Source organism: Chelonoidis abingdonii, chromosome 23 (assembly GCF_003597395.2).
Source record: "Chelonoidis abingdonii isolate Lonesome George chromosome 23, CheloAbing_2.0, whole genome shotgun sequence".
Lineage (NCBI taxonomy): Eukaryota > Metazoa > Chordata > Testudines > Testudinidae > Chelonoidis > Chelonoidis abingdonii.
The window spans coordinates 1,396,864-1,413,893 of NC_133791.1; the positions used below are offsets into that span (position 1 = coordinate 1,396,864).

Consider the following 17,030-nt stretch of genomic DNA (forward strand, 5'->3'; position numbering starts at 1 on the left):
TTCTCTATTAAAGGAAGCTGAGGTAGTAATTGAAAGCAGTTCACATTTGATGTCTGTATGGTGGCCTGAAACAAAAGAGCTGGGGGTACAATAGTGTTCCCACTGTGGATATCAGGATGGAAAAAATAAAAAACTTTATTACTAACCGGTCTCTCTGTTGGCAATGTCTGCAGAAAGGTCAATAAAGGCTGAATTCCCCCCTCATCTTTTGGGGAAAAGGGGATTCCCCCTGGAACAGAACTTGGGTAAACTACAATGATCATATGTTTATAAATATGCAAGCTCTGGAAAACAGTATCTGCTAGTTGCTGTACAACAATAGCAGCAAAGAGTCCTGTGGCACCTTATAGACTAACAGATGTATTGGAGTATGAGCTTTCGTGGATGCATCTGACAAAGTGAGTATTCACCCACGAGAGCTCATGCTCCAATACGTCTGTTAGTCTATAAAGTGCACAGGACTCTTTGCTGCTTTTACAGATCCAGACTAAGATGGCTACCCCTCTGATACTGTACAACAATAGTTGAGTGGCTATTTTCATTGTTTTATGTATCTTCTTACGGTGATAGAGTAAACTGTGAATCACCAGAGGAAGGTATACAAAATTCTATTTACATAACAATCAGTTTTAAATTAGGAAATGAAACTGTGCTTTGTTAAATATTCTATAGAGATAGACACTCGGTCTATGTCTACTCAGAAGCATCACACTTTCTAAACGTCTACTTTACTTTTCTAGGCTAGCCCATTCAGTAATTCCACTGCTTTTCTTCTGCAGGGTTCAATTTCTTCTAGAAAAACTATCAGTGTATCTGTTTTATGTAACTCTCTAAGAAGTTCTCTCTCTCGTTCTTTTTTAATTTTCTAGTTCTTTGGGATTAGTTTAATACTGAGAGAGTGCTATTATTTTAAAATGTTTTGCTGTTTGACTTGTCTCATTTCCTATTTTGCCAGCTCTACACAATCATATCTTCTACTCTGATAAACTTTTCCAGAATACATTTAATCTCTTCTAACGTGAAACCAAGTCTGCTGCCAAATGGGAGCTGGAGAAAAACTGTTATAGTGCCAGAGTCTGTTGCATTAATGCCCCACTAACAGTTACCATCGTTCTATATGTTACAGCTATTCCTCCTTTGGACTGATTAACAATTCCTGTGTAAAGGAGACATGACTTTCTGGCTCTTTCATTAAATGTATTAAAGACATCTATCTAAGATGTTAAAAATATGTGAAGCGCAACAAAAAGACAAATGTACATAATGTTTGATTCAGTTTTCTGCCCAAACCACTTTGCAATATGGGCCACTTAATAGTATATCCTATATGAAGCCACCACTCTTAACAACCTCAGATGGCTCAATCAAAATCCTCTAGAAGTTTTTCCCCTTTGCTGATTAGCTGTCCATTTCCTCCTTTCAGTCTCTTTACTTCAACCTTATTCTACCTGTCCCCCATGCTCCCTTTCTCTCTCCCCTTCCTCCCTTCACTTATCCCTGCCCCCTTCAGCGCCCTCTCTCCTTTCCTTCATCTCTCTCTGATTCCTTCCCAATAATACGCTGTGCCCCACCCCCAAAAAAGTATTGTGGTGCTAACATGATACTTACAGAACATCATATTGTTTGTTCTGCTAGTATGTTATCTCTCTCCCCTCTCCATCTTTTATCTTTTCTATTAAATTGTAAACTGTTCAGGACAGAGACTGTCTCAGCCTTTGTTCAGATAGTGCCTAGCATAATGTGACCCTGATATCAGTTAAGATTCCAATGTGAGCAGGGTTTTATTATCATTTGTATCTTAACTTGCAGTGCCTAGTATCTGTAGGAACTTAACTTTCCTTCCTTTAAATTATTTTCTGTGCTTTTGCTGCATTTAAATTCTTAATGTAATAATAAGTTAGTATTAAAATACTGTTTGTTTAAAGGAATCCTAATTACTTTTGTATCCTATAAGCAATATATTTAATGCTGTACATTATATAGGACCCTTTTATCCAGAAAGATCCCAAGATGCTTTAGATTGAGTATAAATAGGGATTACTTAACTGGCCAGAGTGGAATGCAGCAGCCATTATATGACAGCTGAATTTTCTTAGTGAAGAAAAAACAAATTTAATACACATAGGAGGATTTAAAAAGACGATGTAAATATGAGTTGGAATTTAGCAAGCACTCTAGGGTTAACACCTCAACTTGTGCAAAAAATGCACAGGCCTTCAGTGACTAAAAGTGGTTAGGGTCTTGAGCTTGAGTTTGCCTCTCCAGCTGATGGTTTCTTAGGCCCCAGCCACCAACTCGAAAGGAAGAACACCCATACTAAATCATCCATATCACTTCTGCCATCACTTGGGTTTTTGCTTTGGCTGCAAATGGTGGTCTCCTATGCAAATATTGACCAGGCCTAATGTTGCTTACCTTTGATATCTGATAAAATCCCAGCTCCAGATGGCAGGGATGCAGGATTAGGTAGTGGTATCCATAAAATTATCAAGGTTATGTACATATGCTCTCTCAAACAGGGTGGAAAAACCACTGATTTTTTTCAAAAAAAATCAAATTTATTTAAATCAGATTTATTAAATTAAATACATTTTTAAAAATAAATTATTTAAAATTACATTGAAATTGACAATCTGTGTTAAGTCTAAATTTACTAAAATCTATGAATTGGTTACATTAAAGTTCGGGCAGTACACATTTGTTGCCAAAGTTTTAAAGAAAGTCAAACCGCTGACCTAGAGAAAATCACTGGCTAAGCATCTGGAACCAGCTTTTAAGTGCTAAACCATCTTTTCATAGCAGTAGCCTCTTTTGCAGGTGCAGAGGATATATTTTATTTTCAGTTTATTCATCCCATTCAGTTCAGTTACTAGCTCTTTCAAAGTTGGGAAGCTGACTGTGACTGAAAAATCAGGAAAGTTTCTTTTTCTTTTCCAATCTATGATTAAAAATGAGGTATGAGATGATGAGCTCTGCTAAATCTAAATTTTGAAGGGCATGGGACCAGATCAACAAAAGTGACCAGAAACAATCAGTTCAATTCACTAACTACAGATACTTTGTTCCATCATTTTAAAATGCCAAACAAGTTTTGATACTTACTTTTTTCTCACATATCCAGCACATTTAAGCTAGTTTTATTTATTAATTTTAAAACCTTTTTTGTGCATTTTAAATTTCTTTTCATTTTCCATCCAAATCACAGGTAAAAAAATCATCTGGTAAATAAGAAATGCATCATTCACCATTTAACGTAATACAGAATGCAAATATTAATTGGAATAAACATGTTAAACTATATAATTGCTTACACTACATATACACACATTTATTTACCTCCCTGATTAGCAGAAAGTACCAAATTTACTGTAAGCATTATATCTAGTTGCAAACCCACATGTTTTATTTCTTACCAAGCAATTAATCAACTTTTTGTTAGGAATATAACTAAAAAGTACAAATGCAAAACAATATTAAAATCAATTATTTAAAGCTTTGATTTAAATCAATTCACCTTGCTCTGTCAACATACCGCCCAAATCCAATTCAGTCGTATTCTTATTAACTTTAAATCTAGACGCTCTTTCTAAGACTGAACTGTAAAAAATACTGAGCAGTGGTTTGATAACACATTACATAATTCATTTTGCTAAGTCTCCACATTTGAGAAATGTAGGGAAGAATGTTTTAACGGCTGTTCAGCTTATCCAGTTTCCTTGACTTGAGGACAGTTTCTCTTTGAGGAACCTTTTTTTTTTCTTCCTTTCTTTAAATTGTCGTAAGATTGTTCCATAATTACTGTAGTCCTGCTTAGAGCCAGAAAGAAGTAAACTAACTAAGCTATTTTGTAATTATATTTATATTTTAAAACATTATTTCATAGACTAGATTGTTACTTAGTCTGTATAGTATTTGGAATTCTTGTAGTGAGGGACTTCATTTGTGGAGACATTTTGCCGCATGGCTGTAATTATGTTGTTTGTTAATGTCCTAAGGTAGATTCCAATTAGAGGTATGTTGTGGATGCTAGTGCCAAAACAAGGAGCTGTTGTTGTGTCATCCCAAGGCATCTAACCTGTACTTCTGTTCCTTTAATCCCATGAAGACCATACATTGCATTTTGTGAAAGATACTAAACCTCTGTGGGTTGTTAGTTCTTGGATGTGCACAGCAGTCCTTGTAGATGAGTATCTGGTGTGAACGGAGCTATTCGCTTCCCTGACTGCAGTGGGTGTTTGGAGTGCACAAAGAATGCAGCATCAGGCATTTAAATGTTTAGTTTTGTTACAGTTATGTGAAAATATTTGTCCTGCAGAATGAATCTAGCAAGGAATTTTAATAGTATACATTCGCAGTACAGATAGTAGAATGCATACAGAACTCCTTTTTTTATTTCCTAAGACTATATAATCATCCCATTTGTAGACCTGCAGCTGAGCACTTTGAAAGCTCTCTTACTAGATTGTCAGAGATCCCCAAATAAAGGGGGAAAATGGAAGGTTTGAAGGGGGAAAATAAGAAAACCAAATGTATTTGCCAGTGAGTAAGGCTGTATGTCTGTCACGGAAGTCACGGATTCTGTGACTTCTGTAACGGCCAGTGCAGCTGGCTTCGTGTCTGGTGTCCAGCAGGAGGGATTCCTCTCAGGTGGTGGTAATGGTGTCCACCGGGGCTGCCTGAGCAGCTTGGGTGGCCCCTAGAACAGCCGCACCATCTGCTGCTGGGGCAATCTCGGGCCACTGGGCTCCCCGCTCCTAGAAGCAGCTGTAGTTTGGGTGTGGGAGGGGGCTCAGAGCTGGGGCAGAGGGTTGCGATGTGGGATGGCACTTACCTCGGGAAGACTCCCCAGAAGCGTCCAGCATGTCTCCGCAGCTCCCATTGGCTGCAGAGCTGGCATTTGTGGCAGGGGCAGTGCGTGGAGTCCCCCGGCCTTCCGTCCTGCTAGGACCTGCAGGGACATGCCGGCTGCTTCCCAGGAGCCATGCAGAGCCAGATAGGGAGCCGCCTCCTCCCGTCCCTTCCCTTCCCCACCATGGACCGCATGCTGCCCCCGCAGCATCTCCCAGGGCTACTCCCTAATTTTTAATTAGGAATATATAGTACAAATCATGGACAGGTCATGGGCTGTGAATTTTTGTTTACTACCCATGACTTGTCTGACTTTTACTAAAAATACCTAGGACTAAAACGTAGCCTTACCGATGAGTAATATACTTTGATTGCTCAAGCTTGACTTTGTGTATTTTATTATTAAATGTTTGTCAAGTAATGGGATTGCCATTATTGGAGGTGTGCAAATAGCACTCTTCATTGATTGTTAAAATGTTTATAGCCTGTGTGATTAGTACCATAGTGCTTATAAAAGCAACTGAAACAGTATGTGCTGACCTGTAGTTACATAGCTTTACTGTTATAGTTCAGTGAGAAACTGTATCTTGTAATTGAGATTGTCTTTGCAGCGTGTTCATTTTGTGAAGTAAAGTAAAATACTCAGTTTTGTAGACTACAGTGTTTTGCAAGTACAGATTGGAGGTGCTTTCTCTAAATGGAATAAGAACTTCCACCTCTTATTTCTTCTGTAACATTCCATTTGTTTAGGTGCCTATTTAAATAACTATTACTTACCGTAATGTTTATTTCTTCCTTTAATAAATTCTGACCGTAACAACCAGTCCTCAAAAGTGTCTTTAGATAGTGGGTTGGATTGGAATAAAGAGGCAAAGAAATTAATTATATTCAAGCAAAACTTATATTTGAAACCAAGAAAGGCTAGTAGAAGTGATAAATTCATGTGCTGTGCATTTATCCTGCTAACCTTTCTTCTTCCCCAGCAAAGTTTGTAGTATAGGAAATTGAGATCATGTGTGTGGATAAACTGAAAACTACACTCCAGACCTGTTTTCAAACAATTTTTAACATCCTCAACTGTTTTTTTTATTATTATTTTATTTTAAAGTCAGAGCTGGTCTTTTCACCTGCCTTGATTTTCAAGTGTGAGGCTCTGCTAGGTGCATCTGTGAGGACAAAGCAATTCTCCAGAAGCAATCCCCTCACTTCAGAGGAAAGCTTGCCAAATCCCTGTGGTTTCTACAGAGCCCTGTATAAGCTGAGTCTCCCTGCTGGGGTGGAATCAGTTAAGGAGGTCCCTTCCCCCTGTTGTTGGGAATATTCTAAACTAGAGCAGCTATCCCTGATATGAGTGTGTGGGGGAGGGGGTGTACTAACCTGTGGGCTCTGCCCTTGAATGCCGCCTGGGCCCAGTGGGCCTCTAGGAGTTAAGGGGGTGGATGACCAGGGGATGGGGGCGGGAGTCACGTGTGGTTAGGGCCGGGTCTGGTCCTTATATGGGCTGTGAGTGCCTGAGAAGCCCCACGCTAACCCACTGTGTGTTGCCTCCTCCACAGGCATATTATGGAACCGAGCCCAGCAGGAGGAGGTGGAGGTCCAGGGGAACCAGCACATGCCGTGGCACTGCTACGGGGTCTGAGTGCGCTGCGCTCTGAGCAGAGCCTGCTTGATGTGACAGTGGTGGCCGGGGGCTGTGAGTTTGGGGCACACCGAGCTGTGCTAGCTGCAGCTTCTGGCTATTTCCGTGCCATGTTCGGTGGGTCACTGCGGGAGTCCCGGGCCGAGCGGGTGCGGCTACATGGGGTGGACCCTGAGTGCCTGGCGCTTCTGCTTGACTTTGCCTACACTGGTCAGGTGGGGCAGCTGGGCCCTGACATCGCAGAGCGGCTGCTGCGTGCTGCCGACCTACTGCAGTTCCCAGCTGTGAAGGAGGCATGCGGCGCTTGGCTGGCCCGGCAGCTGGAGCCAGCCAACGCGTTGGACATGCAGGACTTCGCAGAGGCCTTTGCTTGCCCAGCCCTTGCGGCAGCTGCACACCGCTTTGTGCTGCGCCATGTGGGTGAGCTGAGCACGCAGTTGGAGCGGTTGCCACTGGCGCGGCTCATCTCCTACTTGCAGGACGATGAGCTGTGTGTGCCCAAGGAGGAGGCTGCCTTCCAGCTGGCACTGCGTTGGGTGCGCGCCGACCTACCTGCCCGTGCTTCGCTGCTGCCGCAGCTCCTGGCCCATGTGCGCTTGCCCTTTGTGCGCCGTTTCTACCTGCTGGCACATGTGGAGGGCGAGCCCCTCGTGGCGCGCTGCCAGCCCTGCCTGCGCCTCCTGCGGGAGGCCCGCGACTTCCAGGCTGCCCGCTATGACCGGCACGACCAGGGGCCATGTGCTCGCATGCGGCCACGACCCTCCACCGGCCTGGCAGAGATCCTTGTGCTCATTGGCGGCTGTGACCGTGATTGTGATGAGCTGGTCACCGTTGATTGTTACAACCCACGCACGGGGCACTGGCGCTACCTGGCCGAGTTTCCTGAGCACTTGGGCGGTGGCTACAGCATAGCAGCGCTGGGCAACGACATCTACGTGACAGGTAAGGACGGGGACACATTGGATCTGATGCCCTGAGGAGTGTTATCTGGTGAAAGGGCCATAATTCTGGAGGGAGCCCAGGTCTGGCAAGGGATGGGGGAATGACTTGGTTTAAAGATCAAGGAGCATTGGCAAAGCTGTAGGGGAGGCCAGAACTGAGATCTCTGACTTTTCAGAGCACTAGTATTTTTAGAAAAAGTTCTATTTTTTCTTTGCCATTAGTCCCAGGATGGACTAAGTATGGCTTGTTTTGAGTTCTCAGAATAACGATTCTTTGGAGTGAGATGTGCTTTCGTAAGTAGGGTGTTTCTTGCAAAGACTCAGAAACCATTCTGTTGCTATGCTAAATGCCAGGGGAAATGATTCCTTGGCTTCTCTGAAAATGTTGAACGAGTGTGTTACATACATTATAAGCAGACACGCATTCCAACAGCCTGTTTCAAAGGGACCTTGGCATCTTCACAGTGCTGTAACACTTTGTTCTGTTTGGAGGCTTGCATACAAGTCTGTATAAAGGTTTTTGTCTACATTTTTATTGTGACAGACTTCAGGGCTCTGTAGTTGGTTCTAAGTACAGGCTAGTGCAGTGTGTGGTATAAAACTGAAACGGTTTTGTTATTCTGATTGGGGCTATAAGCTGCTTCATGGGTCGGATTTGTTCTGAGTTGCTAATAGGCTTGGAACTCGGAGGTGAACAGGAAAATAAGTATGTATGCAATTTTATATATTACTTACTTGACTGTGTGGAGAAGCTACCTCCTGAACACTTTATTTTTTAATGTGTGGGGTCCATCGTCCAGGAGAATCTTCCACTTTGTGGTTACGTTAATGTTTAAATTTGTAATGAAAATATTTAGGTTTCCTACAGTGGTTCTTGGTTTTTCACAGATGGACCATGTCTGAAGTTCTGTTCAGATGTTTGGCATAAATGCAATATTTCATTTTGCAACAGGGGTTCCGTTTCCATGGTTTTTCTCGTTTTGGGATGGATTTAGTAGCTGATCTCAGACAGGCAGCTGATTCATAATGACTAATACTAGTGAGTATGTAGACAGCATTTCAGGACCCAAGTTGGTGTAACTTCCCAACTGTCTGCTCAAGGCAACAGGGTAGGAGTCTGATTTCAGATGGTTTTGAAATTCCTGCTGAGAACAGGTAAGAAAAGCAGAACTTAGAGAAAAGTAAATAACACAGGGTGCAACACAAAGTACACCATGTACGCTTGTCACAGAGTCAGCGGGCGATGCTCTGGAACTACTCCATATGAGGCTAGTTAGGACGCTGGGGGAGCCTCCTCTCTCCGAGCTGCTGTCTCTGGGGCAAGAAGCTTACACAGCTTCGACTTTCCTGGATCTGACCTTGGAGCATTCAGCATCCCCTTCTACACCGTGCACTTCCTGCAGCGAGTCCGCCTGGGCGGGGCTCCTGGAGAAGCCAGAGCGCCCCACGTCCCATCTCTGGAGTCAGACGTGACTCTCAGCCAGCTGGTAAAACTGAAGGTTTATTAGTCGACAAGAACACAGCATAGAACAGAACTTGTTAGCACAGAAATCAGTGACTTTCAGCCAAGTCCGTCTTGGGGAATCCTGGCCCAGAAGCCCTGGATTCTTCCAGTCCCCCCAAGCAAACTGCCAGCGACAGGCCCTCAGACACCCCCATTGCTGCTCCTCCTTGTCTTTGTCTCGCCTCTGGGCCAAAGAGTCACCTGGTTGCGTCCCCCTCCTGGGTTTCAGGTTACGAAGGGCACCGTCATAGCATATATTCAGGCAGTTGGAGCAGCCTGACCTGCCTCAGAGGTCTCAGCCTAAGTCAGACACTCCTGTTCCCACCACCGAAGTATTGGTGCAGCACACAGGGAAACTGAGGCAAACACAGTATTCATGCAAAACAGTAAAACTCACAGAGGCTCAATAGTAAGACTCACAAACAACATAACAAGGGAAAATCCCCACCACGTCACAACACTCAAAGTAGAAACATACCAGGAAGTCTTCTGATACTCTAGACTTTAAATGACATTGAAAGTCATTGACCTTGGCATAGCAGTGTGTTTATGGTACTGAAGGGCAAAAGTTGTTTCTTTCTCTAGTGTTCTCTCTGGGTCTTGTCAGTTTGCCGCTGTAACTATACCAGTATAAAGCAGCAACCTCCCACCTCACCCTCACCCCCAGTGTGGGTGCAGTTATACCGGTGTAAAGGGACCCAAACAGAAAGAAGCTATACTGTGTGACGCATCTTTTTACCAGTATCATCATGTCCTCAAAAGTCACACCTCGAACAGACATAGTTATACCAATAAAGGTTGTATGTAGACCAGGCCTAAGTGAACAGAAAGCTCAATCTCTGACTTGACTTAAATCATAAGCATCCTTTTTGTTATGTCATAAACATAATGATGTGCTAAAACGGAATAATTTTGTATTAACACTGCTGCATTCAAAGAAAGTCACGTATGGTAGTATTCAAAAACAATGTAAGGTTGATTGACCTGGAATTCTGAATGCCAAACATTTTGTCACACACCTTGTTGAGATTGCTGACTTCTTCCAAGAGTTTTGTACTTGCACACAGGATCTGTTGTCATTGAAGATGCATGGATAACTGTTTTGTATTTCGCAGTACAGTTGTAACTCGGAGGAAAAGAGATGTAAACGGAAAGCTTAGAAGCAGATTTTTGTATGAGGCAGTAGTGAAGTGGGTCAGGTATCTCAGGTTCTTTAGTTTATGGAGCTTGCACGCTAGGTTTGCTCCACTGATATAGTTGTCAACTATTGTAGAAGTGTGAGTTGGACTCTTATCAGTACCTTTGCTGGCTAATCATGGTTGAAAGTTGCTCTGTATTGGGTCACCAGCTCCAAGCCCTCTCATCAGGGGTGTCATGGGGTTTGTAAATAGGAAAGGGAGAAAAGGATTAGGAAGATAGCCAAATGTGGGATACATGTTTTGTGTTGATAATGTACCAGATTTTGTCTGGGCACCACATGAGGGAATCTCCTCTGAGGTAATGGGAAACAAATTTACAGGCTCGTTTTGGATTTCCAAATAAATTTGAGGTTGAGTGGTACCATTAGCCTTAAAATTCTTGTGAAACAAACTGCCATTTTCCTCCTGTCCCTGAATATTTTAATAACAAGTAGGCTGGGGAAGTAGCAAAATTTGTTATAGTATTGGAAAGTAGTAATATTTTTGAATACCTAATAAAGGGTGAGTTATTACATAAAACCCCTCCTCTTCTTCCTCCCCACATACAATGGGATATACTGCAAAATATTTACTGATGATATGTGCTCTCTTCTGTAGGAGGATCAGATGGGTCAAGGCTCTATGACTGTGTCTGGAGATACAATTCTAGTGTGAATGAGTGGACAGAAGTGTCTCCAATGTTGAAAGCAAGAGAATACCACAGCTCTACAGTCTTGGATGGACTGTTGTATATCATAGCCTCAGACAGTACAGAACGTTACGACCACTCCATAGATGCCTGGGAGGCTTTGCAGCCTATGTTGTACCCCATGGACAACTGTTCCACCACATCTTGTCGTGGCAAACTCTTTGCTATTGGCTCTCTAGCAGGCAAAGAATCCATGGTTATACAATGTTATGACCCTGAAATTGACCTCTGGTCCCTAGTGAATTGTGGACAGCTGCCTCCGTGGTCTTTTGCACCAAAAACTGTGACTCTTAATGGACTTATATACTTTATAAGGTAAGTAATATTGTATTCTCCACCCCACCTCGCCCCATGGTAGACTGATTTTGTTTTTTGTTTTTGTTTTTTTGAGAAATAGTGTAGAAGGATTGGACTTAAAACCACGATTTGGGAAACGGAGGCAATTTTACAATCTGGACTGAGGAAAAATCTACTTTTAAAGTAGAATCCTTGAGTTTTGTTGGCTTTTAATTCAGTTCTACTATAACTTTAAATACACATATAGAAACGAATAAGCTCCAAGGAATGCTAAATGGTACAGCAGATAGCGCACGGGAAATGAGATAAGAGAACATGAGATGAAATGGTTTGTTGTTGTTTTTAAACGAGGATTTACCATTGTGAGTTGAGTTCAAATACTTACCCACTTAAATAAACTGAAAGTCATTCCATCACTGAAACCCTTCATCTAGTGTATTGTCTTTGTGTGTGAGCAAATGTACATTAAACATAGTCCCTAGACATTTTCTTTTATTACCTTTTGGGTTTGCGTAAAGCAGTAAGTTGTATTATTTGCTGCATTTGGATTTGTTCTTGCGCAGTCCTGCATCTTGGATGCGCAGTCCTGCATCTTGCATCTTCCAGTGGCTGTTTGAAGTTATTCCTCTCCCTCTTTCAATATTCAACTAATATTGAAAAGATTCTTTCATCAAAATATCCATCCTGTACACTTGCAGAGCCAACTTTACTTGCTGTTTTCAGCAGATTGGTAGTTCAAGGTTTAGAATTTCTAATGGTTGAGTAGTTGGCCCATACACACCTCTGTCGGTGTTGCTGCAGCGGTAGGAAGTCATTGGTAATTCATTGGGTAAGCAGCTGAGAAAATTAGCTGACACAGCAAAGGAAAAATTCTTCCTCTTCTTCACTCCTCCCGAAAATATGCTGCAAAAGAGATATTTTTCTGATAGTTTATAAGGACAATCTCAAAGCAATAAGTTCATATACATGGGACCAAAGGGTAACTTCTTAACCAAAGTTGCTAACTTTCAGTTTAGGTGGGTTTTTTCTTCATAAAGTGAGAATAAAACTCTCCCTTTTCTTTACAACCAACCTTAGTTACAGTTATAAATATGGCATCACAGCAAAACTAGCCTCTTGGGTTACTTCTATATTAGAAACAACCTTGAGATGGGAATGCCATGTGGAATCATTCTCGCTCCTGTTTTCCCTCCCAGCACACAAGCAGTGTGTGTTCACTTTCATTCTTGGAAGTCTTTGCCTCATGAAGCACTGTTACAATAAACATTGTAAACTGTGGTAACTCTTCTCTGTAGAAGTGGCTTGACAGCAACTTTAGGGTTTTTAAAGTAATGTCACTAAAAGGGTTGTCTTTGCTCTTCACTTGAATACATGAAACTTCTATTAATGCTCTATTTGAGCTATACAACAGCTGGAAGGAGAGATTCCCCGCATGTTTAAGTTGTTTAGAATCTTCGGGTCCGTAGAACTGAATTAAACAAGTGTGATTTATAAATGGTTGACTCCCATAGATCGTCCTTCCTCTACGTAGACACCTCTAATCTGAGATTGCTTCCCAAAGTAGCTCAAACTAAGGAAACTGGTTATAAAGCATGTACCTTGAGAACCATAAAAAAAAAAAAACTTGTGCGTTTGTTTGTTTGTTTTTAAACCATAGTGGATAAAAACTGATTTTAAAATATTTAAAAGTCAGATTTTTTTCTTTTAAATCTGAGAGGTGGCAGAACTGGAGGAGCTAAGAGAGGCAGAGAGGTATGTTGATGAGGCTTTCCGGGACACTGTAGAATTGTCCCACCTCCGCTCAGACAGCCTCTGCGCTGTTGAGGAGGAAAAAAGGCCCAGGGAAGTAGAGCAGTCAATGGGAGCAGAGGGAAACCTTCCCATAGTTGGGACCCTCCTTCCAGATGGTGCTGGGGTTGCCTCTAAAAGAGAGATTTACTTGTGTTTTTAATTGGTAATATCATTGAAGTGGGCTCATTCTGGGCTGAAAAGGGCATGATTGCGGGGATTCATTAGCTATGTACTTTAACTTTTGATTTAAGCTGAACACTCATTTTTGTATGTTCCCTTTTTGGAAATTAATATGCAAAGGGGTGTGTGATGTGTCTCCCACGAGGTATGTTGAATGCTATGTATTATGGTCATTTTAGCGGATCCTGCTATAGGTTACCGTTTGTGATAGTCTGCGTCCATGAAGATTATCTAGAGTGCTCTCCATTGTGGGTTCGTACAGCGCTCCTATAGCAGTCAATTAAAGTGAGGAAATTTGATTTCTAGCATTCGACTGATGGAAATGTTCCGTTTCAAATATTGGAGATATTTGAAATCCCCACTAGGTTGGGTTTCTTAATTTTGACGACTTTCTTAATTTTTTAGCTTATTTTCATCATCCCTATTTATGTCATTGGTCAGGTGGTCGATATGAACCATAATGTTATATTTTTATTAGAGCATGAATATCTATTCCAAGCGATTCTAGGAACATTGTGTGGATTTGCTTAAGATTTTTTATTCATATCTGAATCTACTGTTTCTTCCATAACCTAGTGGCCACTTCTTTCCCCCTGCATGACTTGTTCTGCTCTTCCGATTATGATTTTGTACCCCGGAATGAATTGTGTACCCATTTGATTGCTCTCAGTTCCACAGGTTTCTGTGACTGCCTATTATATCAATTTCCTCCTTTATCACAAGGCACTCTAGTTCCCATTATATTATTTGATTCTAAGCATTTTGTGTACAAGCACTTAAACTTTGTCCTGTTTAATTTGTATGCCCTAGTATTTCTGATCGTCCAGATTCTTTTTCATGTGACGGTTTCATTGATTCTGAGCATTACTTCATCTCTTCGCCTACTATCCTGAGATCTTCCTCTCGAATCTCCTTAGAAAGGTTTATTGTGTGTATTCTTTGCTACTCGCTAAGAGTTGTTCATCGATGCTTCTCTGCAGCCACAGTGCGGCTTTCCCTCTCTGTTTAAAATTGCCCCCTACAACCTGTTTAATGTTAGTGCCAGCAATACTGGTTTTCCACTTTGTGTCTGGTAGGTGAGCCATTCTTCTCCGTGGTGAGGTTCCCATCCTAAGTTTCCCGGTGTTCTAATTATGAACGTAACTACCTCTCTTACCACCGTCGTTTCTCATCCATAGCTGGTGAGGACTCCTGGAAGCTGCTGCGCTGCCTGCCTGGCCCTTGCGCGTGGAACTGGGGAAGAGTTTCGAGAAATGTGCACCACATGAAGTGATCTGGATTGTTCAGGTTATGGCTAATTGACTTAAAGCGCTGCAATTTACCGGCTTTCAGGGGATCGCCGATGTTGAAAAAACACCCTGAGCGCTGCAAGGATAGAGTAGTGCTGTGAAAGGGGCCTCAGTGTTAATTTCAGGACGGCAGTGTGGAAGGCGCGGCTCTCAGCACTGCTGTCACCCGTAGGGATTGTGGTTTATGTGCCGCGTGGGAGAGATCCCGCCGCGCTGACCGCTCCGACAACTCACACATTCAAAGCGTGCCCGCGGCGTGTTAGAAGTCCAAGTGTATGCATAACTCAGGCTCTCTAGAGCGACTCTGGTTCAGGACATTTTCACCTTCTATGTATGGTTTACATGTACATCGATCAGCTCTCTCGCGAATAACATAAGTCTGTCTAGATGCTCGGAGATCGCACACTTTGCACCAGGCAGGAGTCATCAATGGTTTCGATCGCGGTCACAAACGCAGCTATGATATGTTTCAATGCGACGATCTTCCATTTAAACTCCTTTCTAGCAACTGGAGTTCTGCCGGAGGGTACTAGTGGAGAGAATGGTTCCTAGCCCTTTGTTCATCAGAGATGGAGATGGATGGCAGGAGAGAGATCACTTGATCATTGCCTGTTTAGCTTCACTCCTCTGGGGCACCTGGCTTCGGCAACTGACGAAGACAGATGCTGGAGCTGAGGACCTTTGGTCTGACTCAGTCGGCGTTCCCTTATGTCTTACAGGTTTATTTTTAAAAAATAAACTTATAAAGTTAAAATTGAAGTTGACACTTTTATGTTAAGGCTAAACTAAATAATATACTTAAACTGTATTAAGTTGTTATGAATAACAGCAGCCATGTTTGCTTGCTGATGGTCGAAGTCACCTGGCTAAGCACCTATAACCAGAGTTTGCCGAAGTGCTTAATAGCTTTTGACAGGTAGTAGGACTTCTGGCAGATGCACAAGCAATATTTTTTGTTTTGGTTTATATTCAGCGATAGTTCAGTTCTATGCAGTTTCAGTCAAAGTTAAAGAAAGAAATACATTGGAAAAAGGAAAAGCTTTTCTTCTTCCCAATCTATATTGTTGGTTGAAGAGGTTGAGATCACAAAAAAGGCACTCCAACACATAGTTCCAAAATCTTGAAGGACATTGGGGACCAGAAACAATCGTTCAAGTCACTAACTACAGATAATACTTTGTTTTAAACAAATCAGTAATCAGAACATGTTTTGATGTACTTTTTTTTTTCATATGTATCGCAAGTTTAAGGTAATTTTACTTAACTAAAATAAAAAAAAATAAAATGCTGATTTTTGTGAAGCTTCTTTTCATGAATCAGAATTTCCAAATTGGAGCTTGACAATAAATCCAAGTAAAAAATTATGTAACAATAATAAAAAAGTAAATTTAAGAGTCTGGAATAAATGCCAAACTTAAGCTTTAATATGTGTTTAATAAAGTGATCAATATAGTGTATCCTCCTGGTTAACAAAAGACCACACCAATTAGTTAGTTATATTTAGTTGCAAATCAGTATGTTTAATGGTTACCAACCAGTGAGGAACAACTTTATTTAGAAAATAACTTAGTACAAATGCAAAACAAGATTAAAATTCTTGATTTAAATCAAGTTCCTGCTTGGTGATTAAAATCAAGCATTTAAATAACATTGAATTTTAAAATAAATCCACCCTTTTTTTTTAACCTAATAAACTATAGTTCAAAAATCTGATTTGCTGTTACTAAGGCTAGACCCTTTTACAAGGTCTGGAATGGCTTCCTTAACTGGAATGGTAGCATCCAGGAGAGGTGGTGCCTCTGGATGTCTGCATAGACTTCTTGTTTATTTCACCTTCCTCTTGATTCGACAAACTCTCGTTTGCTATTACTTGATGGGAATAAGTAGATCTTGTTTCTCCTCTTCATCACAGATTGCTTTTCGTAATTGCAAGAAGACATGTAGTTTCTTGGAAAATCATAACAATGTCTGAAAAATCTAATACTCGTTCTAATTGTCTTGGACTCACTTTTCTTCTCTCATTCAAATTTTAACTTTAATAAAAGGACTTTATAGGCCAGGACATCGGAATTATCCAATAAAAGATGGTCTATACCAATTGAATGGATTCAATACATACACTCCTATCCATATAACGAACCCCATAGAACAACGAATTTGGATATGCAGGTAAAGGCAGCACTCCAGGGAAGCGGAGCTGCGCAGTCCGGTGGATCAATTTTCAAGTCGAATATAAAGGTTCACCTATAACGTAGTAAGATTTTTTTGGCTCCTGCGGACAGCGTTATAGAGTAGAGGTGTACATATAGTTTGTACTTTTAATTCAGTTCACTTAGTTTTGAGGACTGATTCAGCTAAATGGAAGCTCAAATTAATTTGGTGAATTAAGTAGAAGATTCGTATTCTAGGTATTAGTCTTCCAACTCATTCTTTGATAGAATTTCTTGATTTACTTAAGCACTGCTTGTGACTGCCCTGCCTGTAATCTCCCATATTCGTATGCCAGCAAATGTGGATTTCTGTGTCACAAATAACCTCACTGATTGCCGTCACACTCCTGACCATGAAATGGAAATGGGTAAAAGAAGCCCTTGTTGGGACTACTAGTGCTGCTGTCGTCTTCCATACAGACCGCTCCCTGCCTTTATTCACAC

The 17,030-nt window shown here is 41.5% G+C and overlaps 1 protein-coding gene across 3 annotated transcripts in view; it reads left to right on the plus strand.

Annotated features, from left to right (window-relative positions):
- KLHL21 (kelch like family member 21) overlaps positions 1–17,030 on the plus strand; it is a 34,085-nt gene that overhangs the window by 3,200 nt on the left and 13,855 nt on the right. For all 3 annotated transcript variants that reach the window (XM_075060318.1, XM_032763810.2, XM_075060316.1), the window contains 2 exons: positions 6,405–7,429; positions 10,729–11,134. In XM_075060318.1, coding sequence (XP_074916419.1) covers positions 6,405–7,429; positions 10,729–11,134 — 1,431 coding nt within the window. The remainder of the gene's footprint in view (positions 1–6,404; positions 7,430–10,728; positions 11,135–17,030) is intronic.